Genomic DNA, 27,860 nt, shown 5'->3' with positions numbered 1-27,860 from the left:
TTTCTTACCCAAGCCTCATTTTTGGCTGTACAGAAGCTAAGCGCCGCCCCCTGATACTGTGCAAAGCATGATGGGATTTCCTATGTTGTTTTCATTGCCTAGCAACTGGGAGGGGTGATCAGCACACAGAACAGTTGGAACTGTGTCTCATGCTCCCTGTCACCTCCTTTCAACCAAAAAGATGGCTGCCCCCATGAAATCACAAACATTTGACTGTTCTTTTAAAACAGGGTGGGTAAAAGATTGTATTACCTATCTATTTTAATTAACATAACGAATGTAACTTAATGACAGTATGTTTGTTTAGGCTGAAGTTCCTCTTTAAGCTGAATACTCACTAGAACACGCAGGAAGATGGATCACAGCGACGTCACCAACGATGTGCGTTCCCAGATCCATGTTCCTGCCCGCAGAAACACATGACGACACACAACGGGCGCGAAAAAGAGCTGAAACGATCACTGCACTTTGAATGGGAGTCGTCTTGGATCTTAAGGATCCGATCCGCCATGTTAGTCGTTATAGCCACATGTCACAAATAGTAATTCGCCTAATCGTGCACTCATACCCATGTCATGAGATTGTGGAAACTATCATTCATCGCAAAAAGAAAAAACTTCGGTCATCAGAAATTTGCACACAAAACTGTGACGCGAGTGTGAGCCTTTAGACGACTTCCACTGGGCAGAAGTAAAAACGGAGATCCGTGAACAATGGAGAAAGACAACGTCAGGCACTGCAGTGGCTGGTCTTGAATTGGACACTTAGTAATGTAGAGGTTAAGGTATAGTGTATTTTCACATTTAAAACATGTACTCTGGGCACAGAGAACAGTGCCATAAATATCTTTAATGGTAGAGGTAGATCAATTGCCCGGCACTACCTTAAAAAAAAAAAAAAAAAGCTTTATTGTGTCGGCTTACATCGGTATGAAAAGCAGTATGCTGCCAGCATGACATGCCACAAGTACATAAACATATCAGTTCCTTTAGATCATACATGTCAAACTTTGGCCCGCGGGCCAAATCAGGCCCTCAGAGCCATTAAATTTGGCCCTCAAGTGGTTTCCATACTTTGCATTATGTTTGGCCCACTCTAGACCACCAGGAAAGCTATACTGGAGGAAAAGCCCTAGATCACCAGGGACGCCATAAGTGGGAGTGAGGGGGAAACCACTAAACACTAGGGACCTGTATAGGGGAGGGTGGGAGCCTCTAGACACAAGGGAATTGTATAGGGGAGGGAAGAGCACTAGGCACCAGGGAACTGAATAGGGGTTAGAGTAGAGGCATTAGACACCAGGGAACTTTATAAAGGAGGAAGGTGGCCAGTAGACATTGAGGATGGCCCGCGACTAGGTCCTAGTGTACAATTTCGGCCCACTTTACATTTGAGTTTGACAGCCCTGCTTTAGATCAAATGGCTGTGGGGCAGTGTGTAAAACATGTAAACACAAAAATACAAAGTACATTTCTTCCACAGTAAAATGAGACGTAAATTATTTTCTTCTACGTTGCTGTCACTTACAGTAGGTAATAGATATCTGGCAGAACCGACAGGTTTTGGACAAGCCCAACTCCTCATGGGGGATTCTCAGGATTTTTGTTATTTTCAAAAGCACTTAGTGAATAGCAGTCTCTCCATCCAACTGCCAAAAAAGTGCAGAGGCTGAGCAGCATCGTTTATAAAGACACTCCTTGAAAAAGATTTCTATAAGAATAAAGGCCATGCTGAGAATCCCCCGTGAAGAGATGGACTAGCCCAAAACCTGTCAGCTCTGTCAGATTTCGACTACCTACTATAAGTGGCAGCAACATAGGAGAAAAGTAGCGTATGGCTCATTTTGCTCTGGGAAAAACGTACTTCCTATTTGTATGTGTTTACATGCATTTTAAATTTTACAGTTTTTGCAATAGTGGTCCTTTAAAGTGAACGGAAAAATGAAATAAACTGCTAACATTTGTATAGCAGTAACTCCTGTCAGACTCAAGCAGCACTTGAGAGGTGCAGCTACTTTACCACGTCAAAAGTGGTGCCCTTAACGAGTACACCATCAAAAAGCAGCAGATGCACGCGTTATAATGCACCTGAACAGCCATCATCTTTTAATCGTGACTCCACTGAGATAATTTTCCCTTCCTTCCTGTACCGGTGACATCTCTGCAGAATCACCACGATTTAATTCATAACATATGTGGCCATCATGACTCCACCCACCTATAACCACCACCATCTCTGGAGCAGGGCCCTGTACCAAAATTTCCCATAGTGCTTTGGGGCTGTGTGACATCATTGCCTAGGCTAAAGATCACTGGTGGCAGCAGGGTTACATCAGCAATATAATTGTAAAAAGTGTTTCTGCATCTGAAACCAGGATAATTATCATAAATAACATACACGACAATAAAAAGTCTTCACATGTCATTTAACCATTTTATTTTCCATTAAAAAATAAAGTTAGTGTTAATTGGCTTTCAATATAGTTTCCTTTTATGTACGTACATCAGCATAAATTAACTACAGCCAGAGGCTGAACACATGAGATGTTAAACATTCGAGGAGTTAAGTTCTAAACCAAAATCACAGTCATGAAATATCAATTCAAGTGTTCCTATAAGAGAGCAGCAATCACTAGAAGAACATGGCACGCCTGGAACATTGCAACAGACTAGACTTATCTGACCACAAGACAAAACTAGACGATTATCTAGGAGAGATGGTCAGATGTGATGCCAGTAAATCCAACTTCCATGCATGTTTCATACAGTTCCAAAATGAGCACTGACAGGAAGTACATTTTCATTATGAGCTGCTTACAATCTAAAGCATGCCAGAATAACTCGCATGTCACTGATCAGCTCTGCTAACTAGCACCACACAATGATTTATACACCCCAAAGATGATCAAGAAACATGCTGTTGCCATGCAGTGTCCTGTTTGGCATCTGTGGCATATCGGTGACGTAAGCCTGGCAAGTGGAGGTTCATATGCATGAATAAATAATGAATAAAAATGGTTTTTTTTTTGTCCTTTACATTTCCTACCTGGTCATTGCTTTGTTCCCATTACTAGTGTTGGTGTTCGAATCGGACATAGTGAATTTGAACATCCTAATAGTCTGACCGCTGCAGGTTCAGCACCCGAGCGAGTGGACAGGGACAGGACACTGCCTTGCGTGTCACAATGTGCTTCATGTGACTCCAATACTTACTGTTTGGAAGGAGAAAGTATCAGTCACGTGTGACAACGCAGTGAACTCCTGACCCTGTCCACTTGTTTGGGTGCTGAAGAGTGGCGGTCGGGAGTACTCAGGTGTTCAAATCCACGATATATAAATTCAAACACCCACACTACCTATTACTAAAGCTAAAGTCTGAAATGTTTGTCAGGGTATTAGTTTAGTCATCAGAGCCATAAAAATTCCAGTGTATGTGGGAAACATTGACTTGATATTAACTTTAAAATGTACCGCAAGGCTATAAAACAAAACAAAAAAAGCACAAAGTACTTGATTGACTTTCAATCATTTTGTTAATTGAACATTGATTGGAAAGGGCCAGTCTTCTGGAGAAGGGGGTGGGGACACACTCAGTAGGAGGCGAGGCAGAGGCGGTACAAGAGCAAGGCTCCATAAGTGAGCAGTACATAGCTTCCTGATGTGGCTGGTAGATGGATATTAGTTGGATCTCTACTGGGATCAGATACTCAGAGGAGTACTGTGGTAGGGGTGCTCAATAAGATGCTAATTTTGGTTTGCAAGCAAATTGTATTTAGCTTATAATTGGGCCAATCCAATGCAGCTGCTTGCAATTCTAACTGACCCAACTTCAGTCGGCCTACATGAAAATGTAACCTTCCTGGCGGTAACCCCGAATGTAGTTCGGGGTAAGCTGCGCAGGAGGTTTTCTCATGCCCTACTGGGCCGATTTGCTTAATTTTTTTTTTGCTGAACGCAGCTAGCACTTTGCTAACTGCGTCAGCATACCGATCGCCGCCGGCCCGCGCTCGATCGCCGCTATCCGCTCCGCCCCCCCCCAGACCCTGTGCGCTGCCTGGCCTATCAGTGCCAGGCAGCGCTGAGGGGTGGATCGGGACTCCCAAAGACGTCACGTCGCTGACGTCATCCCGCCCCGTCGCCATGGCGACGGGGGAAGCCCTCCAGGAAATCCCGTTCTTTGAACGGGATTTCCTGATCGAAGTGGGCGGGGGGATGCCGCTGAGCAGCGGCTAGCTACATGATTTAAAAAAACAAAAAACTGCTGCGCTGCCTCCTGGCGGAAAACAGACCGCCAGGGGGGTTAAGTTGAAATTATCACCTCACTGACCATTTCTAATGGCAAATAATATCTGATATCGATGGGTTACCCCATTTAATAGTGTATTCTCACCAGAGACAGTGCATGGCTATTGCTATCTAGAGGCTACAGTGTCTTAAAGTAAACCCACAGCGCAAACAGAAATAAATAAAAAATCATTTTTGATGACATTAAAAGGTGCTTGGGGTAACTTTCCTTCAGTTTATTTGTTGTAGATCTTTATGCCGTCCTTCTGAAGTGACAGCCGTCATCTCCCATTCCACTATGTTCCCGTGTGACCAATCAGCAGCCATGGGCAAAGCTGTGTCTTGTAGACCTGTGCAGTGACATCCGACTAGGCAGGTTCTCTTGTTTTACAATAAGTACCTGTAGTTAACCCCCCTGGGTTGAACAGAAATTTTGCACAGATCTAATCATATTTAGAAGGCTGATTGTTACCGGTCAGTCTGATTAATCAGCAGTCAGAAAATGAATCATTGGTTTTCCAGCCTGATTAGCCTTGTGCAAAGTCACTGCTCTGCCCTAAGCAATTTTGGTTCCTGCGGGACAATAAGGCCCCGCTTACACTTGATCAGTTGCTCTAACTGAAAGAAAAGTGATTTTCAAAGCAAAGCCCAAGTTTTCCTATAGCACCGTTCCCACTTAACACATTAAGGCCTCGTTCACATCATTTAGCGCAGATGGCTGTGCGATCGGAACGCAACGCGTCCAATCGCACGCCATCTGCGCTCCTATGCGCTGCGCTGCAGATCCCATTCATTACAATGAATGGGATCTGCGCTGCGATTCCCAAAAATGCGTGCAGTACGCGATAGCGCAATCGCGCTGCCACGCAGCGCATATGATGGGAACGGTAGAAGGGCTGTCTATGCCTTTCTACCGTTCTTGCGTGTCACACACTATACGCGCTGCCAAAATGCGCACGGCAGCGCGTATAGTCTGAACGAGGCCTAACTGAAATCTTTTTCACAATGCACTGCTATGGAAAAACGCGTACCATTGCATACCAACTCATTAAGTGTAAAAGGTCCCTTAAATAACCCAAATATGAATTTTCAGCTTGTAATGTGTACTAAATGGCAAACACCATGAGGACTGTGCAAGATGTTTACCAAAGCTAGTCACATTCCCTGGCACCTACTTTTGAGTAAAAAAGTGTTATTGTACAAAAGATTTCTTGTGCCAAAAGGTTCACTTAAAGGGAACCTAAAGTGAGAGTAATATGGAGGCTGCCATCTTCATTCATTCTCTGACTTCTGTACTGATGCTCTGCCTTGAATACTTTCAGTCACTGCCCCAGAATCAGCATGCAGATCAGATGCTCTGACTGTAGTCTGATTCCACGCTTGTTGCAGATTTGACACTCAAACAACTAAAGCTCAAAACTCAGCATAGATCAAATAACAGCCAGGCAATGAAGATGGCAGGCTCTATATTACGCTCACTTCAGCTTAAAGGAAATCTGGGTCAACCAAAAAAAAAAAAAAAAAAAAAAAAGATTTTAACTTACCTGCGGCTTCTTGAAGCCCTCTGGAGTCCTCCTGTGCCCACGACACCGGTCCAAGTCCCTCTGGCCAGCAGCAGCAACCCCCACTAGGTGAATATCGGTCTCTGAGGAAGCGGAAGTGCTACGGAACGGCTGTTAGGCTATCACCCTTGTGCTACTTGTATCGGGTCTGTGCTGGTGATGGTTGGCTAATAAAACACTCCTAAGCAAAGTGGATGGTGCCTCATCTAATTCTCTTGTTGATGCAACCCCCGCTAAACTGGCCGGCCATGCGCCTCATGGCAGGGAGCGGTTATGCGCATGTGCAATACGTGAAAAGAGCTACTGCACATGCGCAGAGCGCTCCCAGCAGAGGGAGAGTGATCTGGGTCCGTGCAGATTGGGGTGGCGACCAGCCAGCTTTGTGATGGTTGCCGCTGCTTGTCGGAGGGACTTAGACTGGCATTGTGGGCACATGAGGACTCCAGGGGGGCTGCAAGAAGGCCCACATAAGTTAAAATCATTTTTTTAGGTTGAAAAAAGTCTACCTTTAATTTTTTTTCTCATTAAAACAGAGTAGAAGCAAGGCTGTCTTTTATTTAATACCAAACTAACTAGTAACTGCTCCCTATGTACTGGCAGTTCCTGTGAGAGCCTGGCCACACCCCTTATTAATGTCCCACTCTGGCATCTGCACCAATGCAGAGGTACGAACACAGTCATGTGAGTACGGGGTAGCTATTAACTTAATTAATAGCCTTAAATTTATCGCCGGTACAGCAGGGGATTATCCACGCTCATGTAGTAATCATTTTCAAGTAGCTTTCAGGTAGCAGTTCATGCAGGGTTACTCAGAATGCTGTCTTACTACTACTACCACCACCACCACTTTTTTATGCTACGGCCAGGAAAGCAAGCCATCACATCCATGTCATCATTTCCCTAAATGTTAAAGCAGAGAGAAATATCAGATAAATGTCATAAGATATAGCCTTGATCCCCTTTAAAAAGTAAAGCTTTTCAGATCATTCATCTGGAAAAAAAGTCTGCAAATAACATTTTTCAAAGCCTCGTGCACCTCGTAGATTGCTGCAGCTCAGCAGAAATCAGGATGCAATTCTTCACACAACAGTTTGCAATCAAGGCTGTACAGACACACTCCTAGCCTACAGCCTAGTGATACATTTTGTTACATTGGAAGGTGGGGGCGGAGGAACCACATGCGGTGCATGACAAAGGGCTAGAGCACCGAAGAGATCGATAGTGTCGGGCTGCACTTGGAGCCTTGATGTATCGGGAGTTCTGTACTCACAATAGCTTCTCACCCAAGGTGGTCTCTAGCGGCCGCCTAGCCCAAGTTTAGTTTACGAAACTAAACTTCCCCTTTCCACAATAAGCATTTTGTGATGCAACTGCGGTGCAGTCAAACGAATTACATGTAACTATGTACAAAGTAATAAAATTCGCAACCAATATTCCCATTAATGAGATGCATTTGCTACACTATTTGCCTGTTGCCTTCCGGCTGCATTTTTCGTGCAATAGAGCTCCTTTACTTTGTATAGGAACCCTGAAAAATGCATAGCAATCGCAGAATTATAGGATTTTTCCGCGAATCTCCAAGTCAAAATATTTCCCTGCTTCCTTTCTTCTCCCTGCGCAAATGCAACGCAATCGCACCGTACACCTGACAGATTGTGCCAGATTCACGGCAGTGGAAAATAAAGAAACGCAATCGAAAACGAAGGGAGTTTTCGTTTCTTAGTGGGAAAGAGGGCTAAGTGAGTGTCTTGGAAAACGTTACCGCCACAGGATCAGCCTGTCCAATCAGAACAGCAGCATTAAAAGGCAACCAAGGCAAAAGGGAGATGGAGGCTGCCATATTTATTTCCTTTTAACCAATACCAGTTGCCTGGCAGTCTTCCTAATCCTGTGTCTCTAATACTTTTAGCCATAGCCCCTGAACAAGCATACAGCAGATCAGGTACTGACTCAGTTGACTCAGGTTTTAGTGGATTAGTAATGTGCTTGTTCCAGGGTTTTGACTCAGATACTACTTATGCCGGAAGTCCAACAGGCCTGCCAGGCAACTGGCATTGTTTACAAGGAAATAAATATAGCATCCTCCATATCCCTCTCACCTCAGGTTCCCGTTAACATTACTTATGTAGTATTTTACACGCCAATGTCAGGTTAGCAGTAGCCTCCACAAGCCATGTCTCTCTGCCTCACAAGCACAGCATTTTATCAGGTTTAGTGTTGTAACTCCTCTTCACACGACCAGAGATGTTGCGACATAAAAACATAAAATCAAGTTCTCTATTTTTAAAACAGCAGCGGCCTTGCACAACCGGCAGGGTAAGAGACTATGTACATCAAAATAAAAGAAATATAAATAGGAATAATTACTGCATTAAAATGTCTTCTAAAATCACTACAGTACATTTGGCCATGTTGCACGGTTTTGTTTATACAGTAAAATATACAGGTATGTACAGGACTTCAGTGTCTGTGGAAAGGAATCTGGGCTATTTACAAGACACAACATACAGGTGCGAAATGGCTTTGTAAGCATCTCTTGGAAGCGTAGGAAGGATCCTCAGACACGGGGGTCGTGAGGAGTGCAAACAATACACAGGGTCACTTTCCTCAATGATCATCATTCAGCTTCAGCAGCTCCAGAAGGGCCCCAACGGCTCCAAAGTAACCCTAAAACACAGAGAATTGGTTAGTCTTCTAACAAATGGGGTTGGGTGGTAATGCATGTGTCTAGCATGAACCTCCTTAGTGGTAATCCAGAGTCGTGCTCCGGCCAGGAATCCGCAGCTCAGAGCGGTAACCCAGAGTTGGATCCATGGGATGTGAGTAATGTGCAGGAGCTGCTGCAGATCGATCTAGCAGTAGGATTTTTAGGGTTTAAAAGCTTGTGAAACAATTGCACCACTTTCAGAACCTAAAATCTGAAAAGCATAACGCTAGGGAGCCTAACACTTTAGCAGCCAATTTAGAAGCTTGAAAAAGTGTTCCAGGCCAATTTTAGCACTTTTTAAAATGTCTTATTTCCTTGCGACTAATTAGTACCGCTATAATATGTATTTATGTACACTTGTCACTAGGGGGCAGTGGGAGACAATAACAGAGGACTTCTGCTTTCAGTTTCTATATACTCTGCTAGAAGAGAGACATCAAAGCATTCCGAGAATTTACAGCAAGCGTTCTGCCGGCTGAGGTCAAAAACAGTGCAATTAATGAGATCATTCCTTTGAAGCGGCTAATGGGTTTAAAAATGCACTTTCTATAGTATACTTTCAATGTACTTTCTATAGATTAAAGCAAACCTGTGACTTTAAGGGGGAAAAGGTCAGATACTTGCCTCTGTAGAGGGAAGCCTCTCCATGTCCTCCTCCAGTTGGTGGCTGTGCACCTGTCCATGAAGAAGCGCAGGCACACTGATCACCCGCACAGTGGCACAGAGCTGCTTGGGCACAGCCGAAAAAGCCATGTATAGGAGTGGCTTGATGCTAGAGCGCAAGCTGTCCTGTGCAGTGTGGCCAAACTCACACAGACAGGAGCACAGCCATGCAAACTTCGTCAATAAGCCCTTGTCAAAGAGGTTCAGAGGTTCCTGCAAGCATTTCTGTGTTCTGCAGTTTCACAAAGTGCATGAACTAGCCTACTGGCACACTGATACGCTGGCTCATACGTGGGCAGGGATCACTGTAACCATTCTAAACCTATAGGCGTTTTGAAGGAGCAACATAAAGGAATATTTTGAGGTTGGAAATGTGAGGATATAGCTAAACTGGGGTACTATTTCAATCTAAACTATTCAAAAACAGAATGATGAATTAAGATAAAAAAAACATGCTATATATTACCGTATTTTTCGGACTATAAGACGTTCCTGACCATAAGACGCACCCAGGTTTAGAGGACAAAGACCAGTGGGAAAAATACATACTAAACCTGGTGCATCCATGGTGAAGGGGTATATTGTGGATTATGCCTCCTTTGTACCTCATGCTACCTTGTGTCCTCCTGTGTCCTCTGTCCCCCTTGTGTCCGCCCCTGTCCTCTATCGTCCTTTATGTCCCTTTGTGTCACCCTCGTGTCCTCTGTATGTGCCCCGTGTCCTTTGTTTGTGCCCCTATGTCCTCCTCTGCATGGGCACAGTACCGGGAGTCCCCGACATTGCGGCGGGTTGGAGGTTCGCTCTGACAGGCGTTCGCAAGTCAGGAACTTTCCTTGCATTTGGACTATAAGACGCAGTGACTTTTTCCACACTTTTAAGGGAGAAAAGGTGAGTCTTATAGTCCACAAATACAGTATAGACCAGGCATGGGCAAACTTGGTCCTCCAGCTGTTAAGGAACTACAAATCCCACAATGCATTGCAGGAGTCTGACAGCCACAGTCATGACTCAAAGGCAAATGCATTGTGGGACTTGTAGTTTCGTAACAGCTGGAGGGCCGAGTTTGCCCATGCCTATAGCAGCATCAATGGCACCTGGTCTGAAATCCAAGGGATTTATGTATTAGGTAATAAAAGGCTATTCTTGTGCATTTTAATGAGGACTGTATTAGAAAAAAAAAAAAAAAAAAGCCTACCTCGTGCTCCAGGAAAAGGGCTTTGAGCTGTCCTTTCGACCAGTAATCCATGGCATAAGATAGCAGCTTCATTGAAACCATGTTGATTCGTAGAAAGTTCCCCACAAATAATACTCTGTCAATGTTCTACAAGTGCAGAGCAACATGGACAGAATTATACAAAGTGAATTATTTCAAGGGTTTCTTCTATAATACATAGACACCAGTTTCTAAAACATAATCATGAAGAAGCACAAGACCAAAGAAACCAAAATGAAGAACATGTACACTTTGTCGTGAAACAAAATTCTCTTTTTCAAAAAAAGAAAAAAAAAAAAAGGTATGAACTGAACACAATCACGAGGTAACCAGAAAGAATGGCTGGATACAAGATGAGCTGTTTAAATAAATGATCTATTTGATGGCAAACATGAAGGTACTGATACAACGAACAATAGAACGGTGACAGGGACAAGGTGGCACTGGCCTTCAAGCAGTCAGAAAGAACAACTAACTTTGTGATCCTATTTCAGATCCAACGGCGTTGGAGGGCAAGTGGAGGAAAATGTGAGCATCACACCCTGAGAAATGTAGATCATCCCTAAACAGGCAAGTTACGATATACAATAATTACAAAATAAAAAAAAATAAAAAAAACCCCACTGAAACGCCCTTGATTTTTTCAACTTTTCAACTTGCCCAATCCTATACCATGTTGGACTTAGAGGCATGCTCTCGTTGCATCTCCTTCAAAGCCCGACATACACAAGTATACTTTTTCTTTTAATTGAGAAGACTATGTGGCAATTTTTTTTTTTTTTTTAGATAAAAAGACCATACACTTATGAATTTTTTAAGTTCAACTGTCATCAATGCCAGATTACCTACTAACTGCATCATATGCAGTATATTCACGGCCCGGCAAAACTTCACTCTAAGTATCAGGGCCGTGAACATAAGTCTACAGCAGCGGGCAGTCGCCGTACGCTGCTTTCGTCGCCCGTTAGCGTAGAGACTAATGAATGGGAACGCAGCTCCCATTCATTCATCTAAGGCCCTGATTCAATGAACGCCAACATCTAGGAGACGCCTGCATTCATTGCATCTTACTGTTGTTACAGTGCCACTCATTACTTCGGATTCATGTACTTACGTAGTGAATCGGAAATGACTGATGACATCTTGTGGCCAAATAGTAAATTACACCAAAATCCACTTTTATTTATTGAAAAACCCCAACACTGACTTATATAAAATTAACTATTTCCCTCCCACACCCTCCCATAGTACCCAAACTTTTTTTTCGTATAGGGGAGATTTACGGGTTTGTAATTAGTGATGGATGCAAAACTGATAAAATGCACATTTCCAAATAAAATATTGGCACTATACATTGTACTAGGGAAAGGTTTTTTAAACGTTGCAATAACCGGGACAAATGGGCAAATAAAATGTGTGGCTTTTATCCACACATTTTAACACTATAATGGCCAAAAACTGACAAATCATGAATTTTTTCAATTTTTTTCTTATTATTCCAATTAAAATGCATTTAGAATAAAATAATTCATAGCATAATGTACCTCCCAAAAAAACCCTAACTGGTGGCGAAAAATATATAGAGATTTTGTTGCGATTAGTAGTGATTAAGTTAGCGGAAAAATGGGAAGAGCGCTGACAGGTAAAAATTGCTCTGGTCTTAAAGGGGTAAACACCCCTCAGTGGTCAAGTGGTTAAAGAACCGTCATAGATCAAGTTCGAAAATGTCCACTTATTGTAAAAGCATTTTAAAGGTTTACGAGTAGTGTTGGTGTTTGAATTCGGCAATACATGGTTCCGAACCCAAACACACCTTCAGCACTATTTCAGCTTGGGACAGCAGGAAGGGGTACATTTTATTTAGCTCCGATACTTCCTCTTTCCAAGCTTAAATAGACTCTGAAGTCTCTTTTTTCCTCTGTTTTTCCTCATATAATCCTGTTCAGCATGAATGCCCCAGTGAAATCGTCGCATCCCCGCTGCAGATGGGTGATTTATTGCTGTTTCAGACCAGCAAAGTTCTACGACTTTGCTGGTCGCAGATTGTGCTGCCCTGACACGCAGGGCTTCTCTTCCTGGAGAGGCTGAGCTTTGAGCTGTAGCTCAGCCTCTCCGCAATCAATCTCCACGAATCTCCGCCTCTTCCCCACCCCTCTCAGTGAAAGAAGACTGAGAGGGGCTGAGAGAAGGCGGATCCGCAGAGATTGATTGCAGAGGAGGCAGAGCTACAGCTGAAAGCTCTGCCTCATTGAGGAAGTGAAGCCCTGAGAGCCACGGAGCTCTGCAGGGCTAATCCTGTGTAATAAATCACTCATCTGTCGTGGGGATGTGGCGATTTCACAGGGGCATTCATCCTGAACAGGATTATATGACAAAAGCAGGGGGAAAAAAAAGAAACTTCAGAGTCTCTTTAAACACTGCTGTTCCATGCTAAAATAGTGATGAACGAGTGTGTTCAGGTTCCAAACCACGTATTGCCGAATTCGAACATCAAACACTTTTTGTGAGGCCCTTTGATTGATTTCTGTTTAACCACATTTAGATGTATGCTTGCATACACTTCCTTCACTGTGCTTTTCTCCTGTTTGGAATTTCCTTCTCAACAGAATTCACCATAGATCAACTCCCGTGTGTGTTGCTGCAGCTAGGGCTGGTCTTAGACTTGCCAAACTTATGAGGATGCACCCCCCCCCCCCCCCCCTTCCAGATTTGGAATGGCCGCACAGCATCCAACAGTTTACTCTGATTCATTCAATTCAAATGAAACACTGCTGCTCTCCTGCCTCCCCCTCTCAATAACTGTTGGACCCTTCACACAGCACAACAAGCTGCTTTTCCCCAATGATGACCTCTTCACCTTGCTCACAGTACAAAAGTGCTGCCCCTGTAATCTTTGCGTCTGATGCAAGTGTTTCACCTTGCTTAATGACAGAACCGGCCCTGGCTTCAGTCAACTGATATTTTATCAGCTGTCAATACTTTCACTAAAAAAACAAAACAAAAACAAAACACAAATTGCATACTCCTAGCTTAACAGGGGTCTATTTTATAGCCTGTCCCAAGACGTTTGGCTGGTACAGTAAGAACAGAGCCCCTTCTTAACTTCCTGTTAGAAGCAAACTGGAGCTTCCAACTTTCACAGTGCAGAAAGCCCCCACCTTCTTTGTGCATTGTCATGCCTATATGCTGGGTATAGTTGGGGGGATAGCAGGATGGGGACCATATTTCCATATTTTTAAAGATATGGTGTAAAGACTTTGGAATAAAATGGTCCATTGAGTAATCAGGGTGGACAGCAACCCCAGAAGCCAAAGTGGAGGAGAGGTGAGAAGACCTCAAGGAAGAGCAGAGTTGACCATAGCAGACCTGTACTTACAGATCATTCCCAGAAAAGGTCTGTGAAACTACTCCATCCAATCATTTCCATTAACACCACCGATTCTACCCAACAAAGTTTCTAAAGGGTTTAGCAAAAGAATTCAAGGATGAGAGAACCATATAACAAAGGTGGCCACAGATGCCGGAAAAGTTGGACATGCAGGTACAGCTTGCCCATGCGCAGGGCACCTGAAACACTGCTGAGCATGTCAACCAAGCATGAAAGAGGAGGGAGATGTATGCAGACATCACAGGCACTAGCTTACCAGGGAATCATGAGTAATTGGACAAGTTATCTGCCCAATTGCTTTACCCATTTCTACAGTACCCAGCTGCTGGTGGCTGGCAGTGGTTGTCATCTCATGCTAGTTGCTGCCTTAAGCTATAGAAAACACACAACAGGAAACAAAAGTGTAATAACAAAAGCAGGAGATAAAGGAGCAGCCTTGTGCAAGACTGTGCAGAGGTTCTCCACGCTTTGATAGCCCTGTACAATGCTGCTTGAACTCCATGCCACAAGGCAACACTGTAAAGAAGCTGAAAGCAAGAAGAGGGGTTCGTATTGGCGGCGTTATATAAACTACTTAATTGCATCTTCACCAACATGCATGCTCCAAATCCAGGCAGAAATATCTCCACACCAATACACATTACAGAAAAGCACCACACAAACATGTTTATACTCCATGCATGTTCTCCCAAACTGTTTAAAGAGGAACTGTAGCGAAGAATTGATTTCATCCCAATCAGTACCCGATACCCCCTTTCCCATGAGAAATCTTTACTTTTTCTCGAATAGATCATCAGGGAGGTCTGTATGGATGATATAGTGGTGAAACCCCTCCCAGTGTGATGTCAGGACAAAGGTCCTGACATCACACTGTGGGAGCCTCGTTGCATTGTGGGAAATAACAGCTCTGCTGATCCCTTTGGCTGCAGTAGTGTATGAATCACATGCCTGAAACCAGCAAGTGGCTAATCTAGTCAGACTCCAAGTCAGAAACATCTGATCTGTATGCTTGTTCAGCGTCTATGGCTAAATGTATTAGAGGCAGAGGATCAGCAGGAGACCAAGGTAATCTGCATTGTTTAAAAGGATATAAATAGGTCAGCCTCCATATTCATCTTATTTAAGGTATGCTTCAGGCCCCATTTTAACTTGTCTCGCAAGTGTGCATTGCGTTACCCTGTTTTACCGCAGGGTAATGCAATGGCAAAGCAAGGCAATGGGGCCTAGCTCACTTACGCTGTTACATTGCGTCAAAAGTGCCCATGTGGCCACCGAGCCACCGCAAAGTCAACGTCGCGTTACAGTCGGACTACGTCGGTAGTAATGCAAGTCAATGGGCGACCCAGCAAATTTAAACATGTCAGCGTTGCGGCGCGCATGTGTTCTAACTGGAACATGACCGTGAAACCCAGTGACATACTTCCTGTCCAGCAGGAAGTACGTCACTGGGCAAGGGACGGCAATGGGGGCGAGGGCAACGCTATGCCTATGACCCTGTCGGTGCACTCTGCCACAGGGTCATATGATTGACATTTTGAGTGTTGCGATGAGACGGGGCGGGGTACCTCACCGCAAAATGCACTGCCCAGGTGTAAAACCCAGCCTTAAACTATTCCTAACACACAATTTATACACCTTGCAAGGATTACGGTAAATCAACCTTGAACCCAGATTAATCTTTTCCTTGCATTTTTCTCATTCAGGTATCGATCTTGTGAACAGAGTTTACCAGCTATTAAATGAGTGATCAGCTCTATTACTGTAAGCAAAAAACACGAAAAAAAAAAAACACATTTCAAGAGCCCTACGTTGCCTTTGTCACAATGGATGCATCTCAGTATAAATAATAAACCATTATTGGGGATTTCTGCAATCTGATCTTGATTGCACCCTGCTGGGAAAAACAGGAAAGCCAACTGTCATTGTTTGAAAGTCCTGTCTGGACACTGTTGTTCCAATGGCAGCAAGAAACCTACATGTTCAAAAAATCATGGCTAGATAATTGTACTTCTGGAAGAAAAAAAAAAATGAAGGAAAAAAGAAGAAAAAAATAAAAAAAGGCATTGTCCAACTTACCAGTATTATAATGAACATCATGAAGGACAAGCTTTAACCTCCCTAGCGGTATTGACGGTTAGGGCCCATTCACACCTAAAATCGCTAAACGCAAGCGCTAAGTGATTTTCTGGCGTTTGAAAAATCGCTTGGAAAGCTCTCATGGAACTCTATAGAAAGCGTTTTTTTCAGTAATTAGCTAATAGTCAATACTTAACATTGAAACACCAATCGCTCAAAAAATGCTGCATGCTACACGTTTGCGTTTCAGCAAAACGCTGAACGCTTAGATGAGAACAGAACCATAGACAATACATTGAACAAGCATTTTTTGAAATGCTAGCGCTTTTGAGCGATGCTGAAAGCGCTAGTAAAGCGCACAAGTGTGAAAGGGACCTTATACACGTCAATACAAAACATGCTGTGAACAGTATTGATGTGCATACACGTTAACCTGCCTGTCGTTCTGATTCCCGTGGCCGTAGGGGGGAATCACGTCGCTAGCGCTAGCCCTCCGATTGCCGCCGGCGCAACCACCTGTCCGGAAATCCCGTTCTGAACGGGATTTCCAGGAGGGCTTCCCCCGTCGCCATGGTGACGACCGTCGTGACGTCCCAGCGGGGCCTGAGCGGCGACCTCCGGCGTCTCTGGATGAGCCTAGCTCGTCCACAACCCCAGGGAGGTTAATACTCTCCTGCACTGTATAATAGACCCTTGCTTGACACATTTTGGAAAGTTACTGGGGGAAAAATTTTTTTTTTATAAAAATAAATAAATTAGATCCCTTTTTGCACAGAAATCCTGGGGAAATAGAACACCAGGTAGGTTAAAGAATGAAAATCACGCTTTGTAGACTGCACAGGCTTGTCAAGAGCAGTGACCACTAGGTGGTGACAAATCCTGCTTTTTTAAGGTGACAGTACATGTACCTAATAATTACAGACAATTATCAGCTGGAATGACCATTTGCAAATATACCAGATGAAGTATGTCACTAGGACTCCCGTCGGTCCGTGCATGCGTGGAGCAACGTGGTCCGTTGTTTGTACTACGTGTGTCACTCGTAGACTAATATTACCCCAAGCACTGTGCGTTAAGCTCGGATACTTTCGGCGTACCGCAGTAATTGTGAAAGTCTCTGGGGTGCCCAGCCAACTGACCTTTGCTGCGGCCCCAGTAGATTGTAGTTGCTGTGGCTGAATATACTGTTAGCCATTGTTCCCATCATGACGCACTTCTGAGCGCATTTGGAAGCGTGTATGATTTGCAATGCGCAAGAACAGCAGATGGGCATAGACAGCCCTTCTGCCGTTCACATCATAGGTGCTGCGCAGCAGCACTATTCGCTTGCATACTGCTGCATGCGTTCTGCCCGCAAGCGCAGCGCTGACTCGTTCACTGTAATAAATGGGATCAGCAGCGCAACACGTGCCGGCGCAGATGGCTTGCGTATGTACACGTTGCATTCCAATTGCACAGTCATCTGCGCGTCATGATGTGAACCTACCCTAATTCTCTTTGCAGCCCATGTGGGCAGGGGACACTGCACGCTTCTGACACTTAAGTGAACATAAAAACGTAATTTCTGAAAATGTGACTATGTGCTGTTAAAGGACACCTGAACGGAGTCTGCCATATTTACTGCCAGTTGCCTGGCAGTCCTGCTGATCTCTTTGGCTGCAGTAGTATCTTGATCACATACCTGAAACAAGCATGCGTCAATTAGTCAGATTTTAGGCAGAATACCTGTAAATGCTTGTTCAGGGTCAATGGACAAAAGTATTCGAGACAGAGGATTAGCATGATAGCCAGACAACTGGTATGGTGGTTTACAAGGAAATAAATACGGCAGCCTCCATATCTCTCTAAGTTCATGTGTCCTTAAAACATCATTGAGAAGGTGTCCTTCAATGATACCACCAAATCTATGCAGAAGGGTAAACTTACTGAATAGACTTTGAATAGATACTTTAGGTAGTCCCTCAATATTACCATGTAGTAGTAGTACTATTGTACAATCAAGATTGTATCATTCGTGGGCACCATAATGTATCAGTGCGAGATGTGTAATACTCACCTCATTGAGAGCACACATACGGGCAATGGATCCTATGTTGTTTGTAATGGTAACCAATGTCGCTCTTGCCAAGTCCTCTTTGCTGATTGTGTCTCGTTTTTCTTTGCTCATCATGTGGCCAAAACTAAAGAAAAAAATGCAATAAGTAAAGGATCATAAACACGGTACTGTTTTACCAGAAGAGTACATACACTATCACTGCTGTAGTCAGTGTTCCAATTCTACTACTCCGGATAACAACAACATGACCGGTGTTCTCCCCATGTTCTTTTAGCCAGGTGCTCCACCCTGCTAATTTTGGTGAGCACCCGGCTGTCATTAGCTCAACACCTCCTCCTGCTCCTATGCAGAAAGCAGAATTGCACCGACCCTACATTCCCCTCTTGCACCCCACCCAGCTACTTTATCATGCCACCCAGGGCCGGCGCTATAATAGGGGCAAACAAGGAAATTGCCCCAGGGTCTCATCGCTTGCAGGGGCTCCCTGAAGATGTCGTCCCCCCCATCTATATGTGCAGAGCCGAGACTCTTTGTGTAGCCGCCGGCAGAAAAATGACGCAAGATGCATGAGTGCCATGAAGTTAGCGATGCCGCTGCTGTGGAGCCATGGAAACAGAACGACGCCAGACAGAAGGAAGAGAAAACTGCACTCCGGAGAGGTAATTATGTAATACTCCTGTTGCGCATATACTTCATTAGCACCAGCGGTGGCAGAAGAGTCTCAGATCTGCACATATGGATAGCTGGAGGGGGGGGCATCTTTGGGGGCCCTTACAGGCATAATGTGTGTGACCCTCAAGCTCCCTCTGCTATCTTGGGGGTGAGGGGCTCACCAAATGCTGCTAGCTCCGCAGTCACCACTCTGTGGGCCCCCCAAGTCTCCTTCTGAGGTTAATAGTGGATCCCCCAAGTCCCAATGTTCTGCAATGTGGAGGAAGTGGACGGTGATCTCATCAGTCCGTCCGGTGCACCCTGTTTTTTTTTTTTTTTTTTTTTTTAACCATTCCTTCCTCCTCCATGCCTGCTTGGGGATTGGTGTCTCTGCCCCATGACCCACTGACATTTTACAACAGTACATATATGCCTGCAAGGGTGGGGGTGGGGGGAGTTGGTGTCTCTGCCCCATGACATTTTACAAGAGTACATATATGCCTGCAGGGAGCTGAGAAGATGCGTCAGCAGATTTGGAGGTGGACTGACGCTGAAGAAAGGAGGAGGCAGTGCAGCAACCTGACTGATGAGATCACATTCCACGTCCTGCACTCAGCAGTAAATTGGTACGGGGGAAAGAGCGGGGTATGGGCAGACCTGGGGCCACATTGTAGCTAGAACCAGCCCTGATGCCGCCTGGCTGGGAAAAATTTCTGGGGAGAACACTGATGACTGTCTGCAAGGCAGAACTGTGGTAAGCGATGTATGGTCAGATCTCCCATGAGACACATTTAAACACTTAAGGGGACAGGGGCAGGGCATTCGTCACTTACGTCACAATATCGCATTCAGTTACCACTGTGCACCCGATCAAGCACGCGCTATCAAGATTTTCCAGCATGTCTGATTGATATTTTGGTCTGAAATCTGTTCAAAGCATCAGGCAGACATTTTGAGGAACGATTTTTTTACCTGATTCAATTAAATTATAGAATTGGATGGTCGATTGGGCTACAATATCGGCAGATGTATGCCCGTGTTAACAAGTGCAGAAAGTACAGCAGAGTTCTGTACTGAACTACCTCAGGCCACTCCCCCTTTGACCTAAGGCCACGTTTCACTCCTAGAAGATATCCTTATGCTGCATACACACTTGAGATAAAAGTCTTTGGAAAAGGCAAGATCACAGACCAATTTTACCCCCTTCCATGTAGTATGAGAGCCATACCAACACAGTCTATTCTATGGAGCTGAACTCCCCATCAGATAGAAATCTTTGCAAGATGCTGCACACAAAGATGCCCGTACACATTCAAAAGATCATTATCTGCAAAAGATCTGTTCCTGCAAAAGATCCATTCCTGCAAAATGCATTAATAGTCTATGAGATCTGCAGATCATCATACACAGGCAATCATCTGCAGATCAGATCCACCAGGATGGATTTTCAGATCTGCAGATGATTGCCAGATATGCAGATGAAGTCTGTTAAACCAAGTGTGTATGATGATCTGCAGATCTCAGACTACGAATGCATTTTGCAGGAATGGATTTTTTGCAGGAACAGATCTTTTGCAGGTAATGATCTTTTGAATGTGTACAGGCAGCATCTTGCAAAGATTTTATCTGATGGGGAGTGCAGCTCCATAGAATAGACTGTGTAGAGTATGGCTCTCATACTGCATGGAAGGGGGTAAAATTGGTCTGTGATCTTGCCTTTTCCAAAGACTTTTATCTCAAGTGTGTATGCAGCATAAATCTCGCTGCCTCTAGGCATGATTACTGTATACTACCTCACCTCTTGTTCCCCCTATTCCCCTATTCCTTTAGATTGTAAGCTCACAAGGGCAGGGCTCTCTCACCCTTTTGTGGAATTCATTATACATTGTATTCATCATGTTACGGTCATTACCAGTTCTGTATTTTGTATGGATTCTGTATTTTGTACCAATCCTGTATTTTGTTTATTGGTGTATATCATTTGTCTGTATTATGTACCCCATGTTAGTTTATTCCTTTGTACATCGTCACGGAATATGTTGGCACTCTTCAAATCAATAATAACAATGGTATGAGGAATCATGTCTGGCTAGATGGGAGGTGTCAGTTTAGCCAGCTGCTTTTACTCTGCATGGGTGGAGAGACTGGATTTGATGCACGGCCAATCAGGTAATGGTTATGTCTCTTGTTATCAGTTTTTTACCCTGAATTACTCCGTGTGACGCCAGAAAATGAGACTTCAGCAGAAATCTGCTTATCAACCAGAAAGCCAACACTAGTCACTTTATACCACTCGATGCTGTACAAAGTTATAAAAACTCATTAGTCACACATAACCCCTGCTTCCCCATAAGGTCAGGGGGGGAAAAAGGGCATTCAAACATACCCTAGCGTTTATCAGAATATTGCTCCATTTTTATTGAATCAAACATTTAAATAGTGTATGCCTTAAAGGAAACTTGAACAGAGATGGATATGGAAGGGGCCATATTTATTTATTTCCTTTTAAACAATACCAGTTGCCTGGTGTCCTGCTAATCTGTTTGGCTGCAGTCGTTTTCAAATCACATACCTGAAACGAGCGTGTGCCTGATCCAATCAGTCTTCAGTTAAACATTTGATCTGCATACCTGTTCAGTGTTTATGGCTAAAAGTATTAGAGGCAGAGGATCAGCAGGACAGCAATGTAATCTGCATTGTTTAAAAGAAAATAAATATGGCAGCCCCCATATTGCTCTCGCTTCAGTTGTGCTTTCAAGGCCACCATACTAGCAGCTAATTTGTAAACATAGGATGTTAACCCTAGGTCTGCTTCCATGAAAGCAGGAGATAGACACACTGCAGATTTATTGCAGGATTTTTATCAGATGCAATTAAGAAATGTTTTTCTTTAAAAAGTTATTATGGTGTTGCACATTGTTTAGAGTAGAGAGGAAGTTATGAGTTCAGGTCCGCTTTAAACTTGATACACATTTCTTGTTTCCATTGTGCAGTAATACCTTGAAGCCACAGCAGAGCCCTGGAGGCTGAAGCGTTCGTAGTCACCCCCGTAGATGTCTTTCACAAGCTTGTCGACATTCGTGCTGTCTCCTTTAGCAGCCATTTCCAAGGCTTCCTCGAATGTTTCACACCCCGTCAGCAAACAACACAGGCCAAGGAATGTTCCTCCTCCCAGACTGAAAAGATTAGAAAATAAAAAAAGTGTGAAGAGATAACGGTATTATATTTGTTTCACCAAAATAGCTAGTTGTAACGAACACAGGAGCTGATTATTAAAACAGGAGCAAAGAAAGCAGGAGCCAAAATAGAACAGTTGCTTAGAGCATCCAATCAAAATCTTTGTTTACTGCAATAGCTGAAACCTGACTGGCTGTTCCAGGTAGCCACTCCCCTTTCCCGCTAGTTTCACTCACACTCAGGGCCGGATTTGTACTTTTTACCGCCCAAGGCCAACTATACCGTCTGTATGGTTGTTATCTCTGTGTGCCCCAATGAGAATTCTCCTTACTCTCCATCATTGGATGTCACAGACAATAGCTATTTTAGTAATACATGTATAGATTAGAAGTTATGTTTTGAAATTTTATGTTATGCTTGCCATCTCATTAATGATGGACCCATTGCGTCACCATGGGAGTTAGACTGATGTATACCTGCAGAATAGAGCTTACAGGTCTTGCAGGGACGGCACAAGTCAGGACAGAGAGTTCAAAGGTTAAAGCTGTTCTTGTAGAAAGGGATGACTGCATAGAACAGCTTTCCTGCCCCTCACTGAGCCGCCCCTAAACTTCTGGTGCCCTAGGCCATGGCCTATGTGGCCTTGCCAGAAATCCGGCCCTGCTCACACTGGTCTTGATAAATCCCCCTTGTATAAATCTGACTCTGCACTCTGTAAGGTGCATGAATAAGCTTAATTTCCTAAAATAAAGATAACCATAGATCTGTTATGACAGCATTTAAAAAAGTGGCATTTGCCAGCCTGAAAGAACTCCAGAATTCATAACGGATCATGAATAATAATGGTCAAAGGGATGCAATCTCTAAAAAATTTAGGCAAATTTATGCAGTTCGAAAGTAGATTATTTGAATGGTGCTGCTGAATTGATTGGTCCATTAACACAGAATTATTTGCACCTCACTAATCAAGAAGCATCGAAGTGCAGTAAATTATTTTAGGAGTCCAATAAGCTGCATCCATTAAACACTTTTAAGTGCTTCATATTGGCAGCTCCACTGTGCAGTTAATAGGCATTTTGAAGTTTATATTCTCTATCCAGCGTCCGTTTTTATTGAAGCGAAGGTGGACAAAACCTTTAAGGTCTCTTTTAAATGGGTAGCTGACAGGCGGTGAGGTGAATTCACCACCTGTCCCCTGCATCGGCTGAGCACTTGCTAGCGTTTGGATCAAGCGCTAGATAGACGGCACCCCCCATGGAGTCTCTTGAGTGAGGCTGCAGCCGTGCTCATATGTGACGTTGCGGTTTTCTGCCGCCTAGTAACACCAGCGCTTGACATGTTTGGCGTTACAACTGCTGCAATTCGGCTGCATTTAAATTGCACCCAAATTGCACTGAAGGGCGGCAGAAGCTGGAAGCTTGAAGTGCGCGGTGGTGAGGCTTGCAACGCGTCCAATAGGACGCATGCAAGCTGTTTGGAGCGCAGGGAGGATGACGGACTTATGAGTAACTGACCCCTTGTCATCAAGCCGCACAGCTGAGGCAATTAAATCTCATTTCAATTACAAAATTCGAGTCCTTAGGGACTCGTGAGCCCATCACTGTTACCAATATTTTCACTGTAAATAACTTTCTCTGACAGACCGATTTGAAGAGTCACATGAGAGTTCAAGCATGTCAGTGTCCTCCGCCTGCTGCATTACAAGATTTCACTGTCCTTGCCTCCTCTAACCTGCCTGGCGTTCTGATTCTTGTGCATATGTTTTTTTTTTTTTTTTTTATCATGTAGCTAGCCTAGCGCTAGCTACATGATACTGCCTCCTCCCTCCCACCCCTCCGATCGCCGCCGGTACGAAGACCCCTCCGGAAATCCCGTTTTGAACGGGATTTCCTTTAGGGCTTCCCCGTCGCCATGGCGACGAACGGAGTGACGGCATCGATGTCGTGACGTCACAGGGAGTCCCGATCCACCCCTCAGTGCTGCCTGGCACTGATTGGCCAGGCAGCGCACGGGGTCTCGGGGGGGCTGTATCGCGGAGGGTAGCAGCGGATCGACGGCGATTGTGTAGGGCACGCAGCAAGCGTTCAAATCGGCCCAGCTGGGCCTGAGCGGTGACCTCCGGCATCTCTGGACGAGCCTAGCTCGTCCAGAACGCTAGGGAGGCTAAACTGTTAGGCGACATCTCCTGCATGTGTCAAGTTGTGCCGCGACCCATCCACCTTTCTAAACTCCACAAACTGCTAACCCACTCTAGCCGTACCCCACACCGTTACAGGTCCTCCATTCTCCCCCTGCTTTGGCAATGCCTGTATGAATCTTGGTCATGTCAATAATGCTATATTTGATTTGAACACTGTCCTGTTTACTACAACAGTGCACACCAGTGGGAAGGGGGGCATGGAGACTTGCTATAAGGCAAGGTTTTGTATTTGGCAATGGTGAGTTACACTCGACAGTGCAATTCAGATGAGAAAGCAATCCTGATTTCCGCTATCTTTTTGCTGTGCTTGCTCATTCTTAAAAAGGACCACTATCGCTAAAAATGTTTACATTTAAAATGCAGGTGGATGCATATGTATAAGATGCACATTTTTTCCAGAATAAACTGCATTATAAATAACTTTTTTCCTATGTTGCTGTCACTTACAGTAGGCAGTAAAAAGCTGACAGATCTGACTTTGGATTCGTCCACTTCCTCACTGAGGATTCTCATGGTTTTCTCAGTCCAACTACCAAAAGAGCATGTAAGCTAGTAGGGAGACTAGCTGTCAACCTTATAGACCCTTTACATAGTGTGCTTTTCTAAAGAATAAAGAAAATACTGAGAATCGCCCCTGAGCAGATGGACTAGTCCAAAGCCTGTCAGATCGGTCACATTTTTATTGCTTACTGTAAGCGACATAAGTAAAAAAGTAATTTATGGTGCATTTTTCACTCTGAAAGAAATGTACTTATAAATATGTATTTTTTGTGCTAGTGGTCCTTTAAAGGACAACTGAAGTAAGAAGAATATGGAGGCGGCCATGTAGTTGCATGCTGATGCGCGGCCCTGGTCCGCGCGCCTCCTAATTTTACTCCTGTGGGCGGGAGTGCACTGTGCATACATAGCAAGAATAAAAATCTCTACTGTGCATGTGCAGTACGAAAAAAAAAGATCTGTACGGCACATGCACAGAACGCTCCCTTCAACGAGAGCGTGATCAACGACACGCGCTGCCATGGCCCGTCAACTCAACAGTCAGCCAGACGAGGGTCGCTGCGGAGGACTGGAGGGATACTTAGTAACAGCGCAGGGCCGGCACAGGGCGGCTGCAAGTAGCTGGTATTAGCCCCAGGTAAACCAGTTTTTTTCTACAGTTAAGCTTCCCTTTAAACAATACTAGTTGTCTGGCAACCCTGCTAGTCTATTTGGCTGCAAGAGTCTGAACAACACTAGAAACAAGCATGCCGTTAACATCTGATCTGCTGCATGCTTGTTCAGGGTCTTAACTAAAAGTATTAGAGAGACAGAGGATCATCAGGATAGCCGGCAACTGGTATTGTTTAAAGGGAAACAAATATGGCGGCCTCCATATCCGTCTCACTTCAGGCGTACTTTAAGCACGAGTACAGGTACCTTCCCTGATGTCACTGGCCGCCCTTGCAGCAATCAGGTGAGCTGGATGGTTCTTGGCGACCACTGTTGTCATGCTATTGTAGTCCCTTGCAGTGAATCATCGTAAATCGGCCCATGCTTCAATCTCCATAGAACAAAAACAGGATACTCAAGAGAGACAAGCAACAAATCTTTACAGCAACTGAGCCTAAACGGACACCTGAAATAAATACTTTAGTCAATGGTGTGTACGCAACATCAGATGGGGGCTAGTACTACACTGTGTTACAGTACACTGCAGCCATCCAAGAGTTGTCCGACGGTGTTGCTAACAAATCAGTATCTATTTCCACCATCCATCTGAATAGAATGGGACATCCTTGGCATGCATGAACTGTCAAGATGGTAGTTCATTAAATGTCCTTGGAGCCAAGACCTGCCCCTTGCAGCTAAACTGGTCCACTGTGGTCCAGCCGTTAGCCTGGGGCAGATGCATTACCTCCATATGCTATATGGGGGAACGCATCCACCTGTCAGGGATTATTGTGGACTGTACAGAAACGCGGTCTGGTTACCCCAACAAATCCAATGCATGCACTGCAGACTGAAAGTGTGAACGGCTCCTATATACTGTATATAAAAATAGGAGCAGTTTTGCTATGCAGTATAACAGACAAAAAAAAAAAAAGTCTGTTCTCAGCTCAAGTGGGAATCTAAACGTTATCCTGCAGAATGTTTAAATCAGTTTTTCTGTGCAGGAAATGGGCACAAAAATAGACAAGCGTGCTCCATGCATTAATGTATATGCTCATCATACAGAAACCCCCAGTGGATGTGTTACCTGGTCCCAGTTACTCTCTTATAGTTGTCTTTAGAATATACTGCAAGGATGCTGACTCCCGACCCTATATTAACCAGCAACATGGGGTAAGGGTTGTCAAGGCAATATGGCTTCTTCTGACACTGTTCTGGGTCCGTTGGGTTTTCAAAGTAGTAGCACTCTGGTCGGCCGTTAAATCCCACCGAGTCCACATACAGCAGGCCTTGGATCAAGCAGTCCAATTCATCCAGTTTATGGAGCTGGAGGTCAGCTATCTAGAGAAGAGAGAAACATGAAGTTAATAAATAAGCAGGTGAAAGTAGAGCAGAGACTACGCTTTCTGTACGGTACAAGGGCAAGCGGCTATCTGACAGCACTTTGCTCTCCTGAACACATCTGACATTGCATAACAAGAAACTCGTATAAATAAACAAGTGTATCACGAATTCGGCGTCTGCTCTGCACTTTGACTTCGGGCGTCTGCCGATGTACTGGCAAATCCTCAAACACTAAACACGCTGATAACCAAAAGGTTTTGTATCAGTAAGCAAAACACTCCATCAGAATTGATTAGAACATCAGATAAAAGATCTGATTAGCAACCTATTACAGACGTCTGCTCAGAGACGAATACGTGGCCCCAAACAATCACAGCTACTAAAAACAACAGAGGGGGCACAGAGGAAACACACAGGTGCCACAGAGAGACACACAGGGGGCACAAAGAAAGACACATAAAGGGGGGGGGGGGGGAAGAGAGAGAGAGAGAGAGAGAGAGAGAGAGAGAGAGAGAGAGAGAGAGAGAGAGAGAGAGAGAGAGAGAGAGAGAGAGAGAGAGAGAGAGAGAGAGACACAAAGATGTAGAGGGTGCACAAAAAGAAACAGGGGGACAGAGAAACCCAGAGGGGGCACAGAGACACAAAGGGGAGAGAGACAAAGGGGGCACAAAGAGACAGGTGGACAAAGGGGCACAGAGGGGAAACAAACAGGTACAGAGGGGGAAGAAAGCTTTAGTTGAAGGAAATCGTGAATCGAATCGTGCAGAAATCTTTCAATTCAATTTTTTCCTAAAATTGTTCAGGCCTAGCTACAACACATCCTGTTATGCAGGAGGGAGGAGAACCAATAGAGCGGGTGGGGTGACAGAGAACAATGCCCTCAGCCAAGACGATCCACCAGGCAGATCGCTGGCCGAGTCTCTAAGGGGAATAGGGGGCCGTAACCGACCACCTCAGACAAGAAACACCTAACGTGTGTACAAGGCTCGACATGTGAGTAAACACCCTCACTCAATCACCACTGCACAACTGCACAGACTGGGCAAGGCCTTTACCCAATCCAACTCCATAAACTTCCATTAACTGCTTTGAGCTGGGCTAGCTGCGTAGTGTTCAAATTGCATGGACACATCTGAGGAAACCCTCTGCAACATGTGCAGCTATCATGTCCCCCCACGTAACAAGTGCAGCCGTCGTGCTCCCCATATAAGAATTGCAGTCACCACGCCTTTCACTACCTTGATTGCATAACTTTGTGAAGAGGTGCACTGAATTACGCATAGTCACTTTCCTCTGATGAATCGTTATGCGGAAATGCGAACTCCACAGAAATACTGCATTACAGAGACTCGGAAATTTTAGGCCAATCACAAGACAAAGTTATTAGGTCA

At 44.5% G+C, this 27,860-nt stretch overlaps 1 protein-coding gene and 1 long non-coding RNA gene across 3 annotated transcripts in view; one reads left to right on the top strand and one right to left on the bottom strand.

Moving 5' to 3' along the window:
* LOC137535692 (uncharacterized) overlaps window positions 1-21,802 on the top strand; it is a 172,276-nt gene extending 150,474 nt beyond the window's left edge. Inside the window, exons 3-4 of the long non-coding RNA XR_011024447.1 lie at window positions 10,923-10,998; window positions 21,593-21,802. This is a non-coding gene — a long non-coding RNA (uncharacterized lncRNA). The remainder of the gene's footprint in view (window positions 1-10,922; window positions 10,999-21,592) is intronic.
* PANK1 (pantothenate kinase 1) overlaps window positions 2,419-27,860 on the bottom strand; it is a 71,003-nt gene continuing 45,561 nt past the window's right edge. For both annotated transcript variants that reach the window (XM_068257557.1, XM_068257558.1), the window contains exons 3-7: window positions 26,213-26,466; window positions 21,599-21,775; window positions 17,949-18,072; window positions 10,411-10,536; window positions 2,419-8,512 (exon numbers count right to left, since the gene is read on the bottom strand). In XM_068257557.1, the coding sequence (XP_068113658.1) occupies window positions 8,453-8,512; window positions 10,411-10,536; window positions 17,949-18,072; window positions 21,599-21,775; window positions 26,213-26,466 (741 nt within the window). In that variant the 3' untranslated portion in view covers window positions 2,419-8,452. The remainder of the gene's footprint in view (window positions 8,513-10,410; window positions 10,537-17,948; window positions 18,073-21,598; window positions 21,776-26,212; window positions 26,467-27,860) is intronic.

This window comes from Hyperolius riggenbachi, chromosome 10, assembly GCF_040937935.1.
Source record: "Hyperolius riggenbachi isolate aHypRig1 chromosome 10, aHypRig1.pri, whole genome shotgun sequence".
In the NCBI taxonomy this organism is placed as follows: Eukaryota; Metazoa; Chordata; class Amphibia; order Anura; family Hyperoliidae; genus Hyperolius; species Hyperolius riggenbachi.
Note: the sequence above shows the minus strand (reverse complement) of the source record. Positions and strands in the feature narration are given on the sequence as shown.